At 29.8% G+C, this 3,091-nt stretch overlaps 1 protein-coding gene across 1 annotated transcript in view; it reads left to right on the top strand.

Moving 5' to 3' along the window:
• The window catches only part of sntg2 (syntrophin, gamma 2), a 79,922-nt gene that overhangs the window by 58,692 nt on the left and 18,139 nt on the right, over positions 1-3,091 (top strand). Inside the window, exons 11-12 of the mRNA XM_016511900.1 lie at positions 2,112-2,150; positions 2,442-2,558. Coding sequence (XP_016367386.1) covers positions 2,112-2,150; positions 2,442-2,558 — 156 coding nt within the window. The remainder of the gene's footprint in view (positions 1-2,111; positions 2,151-2,441; positions 2,559-3,091) is intronic.

Here is a 3,091-nt window from a genome sequence, read left to right as displayed (position 1 = left end):
TATATTTATTTATATGTATATATTCGTGTGTGTGTGTGCATGCATACATAAATTGTTACAAAAGATTTCTATTTTTTTTTTTTTTTTTTTTTTTTTTTTTTTTTTACTTAAAATTGTACATTTATTATATGAAGATTATTATTAATAAAATTGTATTTATTATAATTTTACTTGGAATTGTACACTTCACAGATGTACTTTAATTTTAAAAACAGTTAGTATTAACAGAATATATTGTTATTTTATTTTAATTTTACACGTTTGTACAATTCACAGATGTAGTTTACAATTTAAACTCAATAAATTTAAAATAATAAATTTTTGATTATTATTTTAGGACTTTAGTAACATTGCTGTGTTGGGTTATATTATATATTTATTATAATTAATATTATTATTAAACTGATATGGCATTTATTTCTAGATTATTATTTTATTTTAATTATTTAATATTTATTAGTAATTTATTTTCTCCTTGTACAGTGACCTTGAGCTTGGGAAAGGCGCTTTATAAATAAAACGTATTATCAATTATGATAATTACCTATAACTGTAATGAAATCATTTAAAAAGTCACATTGAAACATATATAATTAGTCATTATATTTAGAGTTGTATAGTGCAGGCCCGTGTTTTGAACACTTTGGAGGCTGTAATAATCTTTCTAAATCAGTCTGTTTGTCAGCAGTGATTGACAGTATACTGGAGCGCCAGTGAATCGCAGCCAAACTCGATTTATCAGCCGATAATACGCCAGCGGGTCAGAATGTGTCAAACAACACTCATCTCCCATCATCCTCGCTGCTCGAGCATGTGTCACTCGCTCTGTTTATAGGTTATAGGTCAGCACAATAACAGATCCGCTTCCACGCGCACATACACTCAGCTGCTAATTGGACATTTAGCAATCAGCGTCTGTCTCCGTCATTAGCTGACGTCAGCACAGTAATTACACGTAAAACAGGCAGCTGTGTGACAGCCTCAGAAAAAGCCCATTGGATCATCAGCGCATGCACTAATTAAAACAACGCACAGGAAATGAGATCGCTAGGCAATATTCTTGGCAAGCGTTGGGCTCGAGCGCAGCAGACTTATGAATCGGGGCCAAAGAGCATGAATCTGGAGAAACTCTAGAGACCTTTATGCTGCATTTTTACAAAAAGCAATGCATTATTAGTAAGAGTTTTCAGAGTGCAACTCTCCCTCATAAAGGTGAATCGCACAAAAAAATATCTGGAATTGTGCTGGCAATATTTAACAACAAAATAAAATGAATAAGTAAATAGTTTGCTTAAAAATGAAGAATTTTTAATACTTTGTGTTATTACTTTCACAACAGTGAAGCTAATTTTAACCTCTCTAATGCTTAATAGCATAATGTAATGCAAAATAAATAAATGAATAAATAAATAAATCTGTTATTATTATTATTATTATTATTATTATTAATTGCTATTATAATCACAATAATCATATTATAATAATTGTACAATTTTAAGTAAAAACAAATATGTTTATAATAATCATAATATAATAATAATTATTTGCATTTTCCTGACAATATTTAACAACAAAATAAAACGTAAATAGTTTGCATTAAAAAAAATAAGTTTAATACTTTTTTTGTTATTACTTTCATGACAATGAAGCAAATTTAAACCTTCCCTCTAATTTTTAATAGCATAATGTAATGCAAAATACATAAATAAATTCATTAATTAATACTTCTGAATAAAATAATATTAATAATAATTTTTTTGAATTGTGAAGAACATCTGTGAAGAAAGTGTACAACTTTAAGTATAAAATAATAAGAAATAATTTTGATACTAATAGTCATATAATAATAATTGTTTTTTATGTAAAGTGAATCTGTGAGGTGTACAAAAGTGTATAATTTTAAGCTAAAATAAAAAATAAATATAGAATAATGTTATTAATAATCATTATAATAATCATTGTTTTTTATTATAAAGTACATCTGTGAAATGTACAACGGTATACAATTAATTTTAAAATAAATAAATAAATAAGTAAATATATTAATTAATTAATATATAACTAAATGTTTGATACCGGTATTGATTTGTCAATGTTTTTGTTCGTTTCAGATAAAAATGGCAAATAAATACTGTTCTCCTGATGATCAGGTAGGTCATTTGTACAGTGACATATTCATCTAAATCATAGGACAGAAAGTAATTATCCCTATTGTGCAGCCTCATCATTTTTTATCATTACAGTATGAGAGAGATGTCATAATCGGGAAAATAACACATCTCAGAGCAATCGTGTCATGACTTCTGACTCTCTGTTGCATTATGATTAGTAATTCATAAGCAGCAGAAAGTAATTCAGTCGTATTTACTTAGCAGAAATCCAAAGGCTGTGGATGTGAACACACACAGATGGGTTTCTTCTGTTGGATGTTTTCTCCTCAGATCGTCCACATGGGTTGGGTGTGTGAACACCTGCAGGGCGGCGACGTCGAGCCCCTTCACAGCTGCAGGTTCCTGGCGCTGAGAGGATCTTCTCTCCTCGTCTTCAGGAGTCCTCCTGTAAGCTCATGCATTACAAACACAGTCTTCAGAGACGTGATGTGATGTGATACAGGCAGCGCTTTTCTGGACACTTGCACTAATGTTTGGACAAACAACTGCCACAAAACCTGACCTTTATTCAAGCTAATGTTGCTGTGTAAGGATAACATAACGTAACGTAACGTAACGTAATGTAATGTAATGTAATGTAATATAATATAATATGTGACCCTGGAGCACAAAAGCAGTCTTAAGTCGCTGGGGTATATTTGTAGCAATAGCCAAAAATACATTGTATGGGTCAAAATTATAGATTTTTCTTTTATGCCAAAAATCATTAGGATATTAAGTAAAGATCACGTTCCATGAAGATATTTTGTAAATTTCCTACCGTAAATAGATCAATTGATTAGTTATATGCATTGCTAAGAACTTCATTTGAACAACTTTAAAGATGATTTTCTCAATATTTAGATTTTTTAGCACCCTCAGATTCCAGATTTTCAAATAGTTGTATCTCAGCCAAATATTGTCCGATCCTAACAAACCAT

Source organism: Sinocyclocheilus rhinocerous, unplaced genomic scaffold (genome assembly GCF_001515625.1).
Source record: "Sinocyclocheilus rhinocerous isolate Xijiao unplaced genomic scaffold, SAMN03320098_v1.1 scaffold805, whole genome shotgun sequence".
Lineage (NCBI taxonomy): Eukaryota > Metazoa > Chordata > Actinopteri > Cypriniformes > Cyprinidae > Sinocyclocheilus > Sinocyclocheilus rhinocerous.
This window is presented reverse-complemented; position numbering and strand designations above follow the sequence as displayed.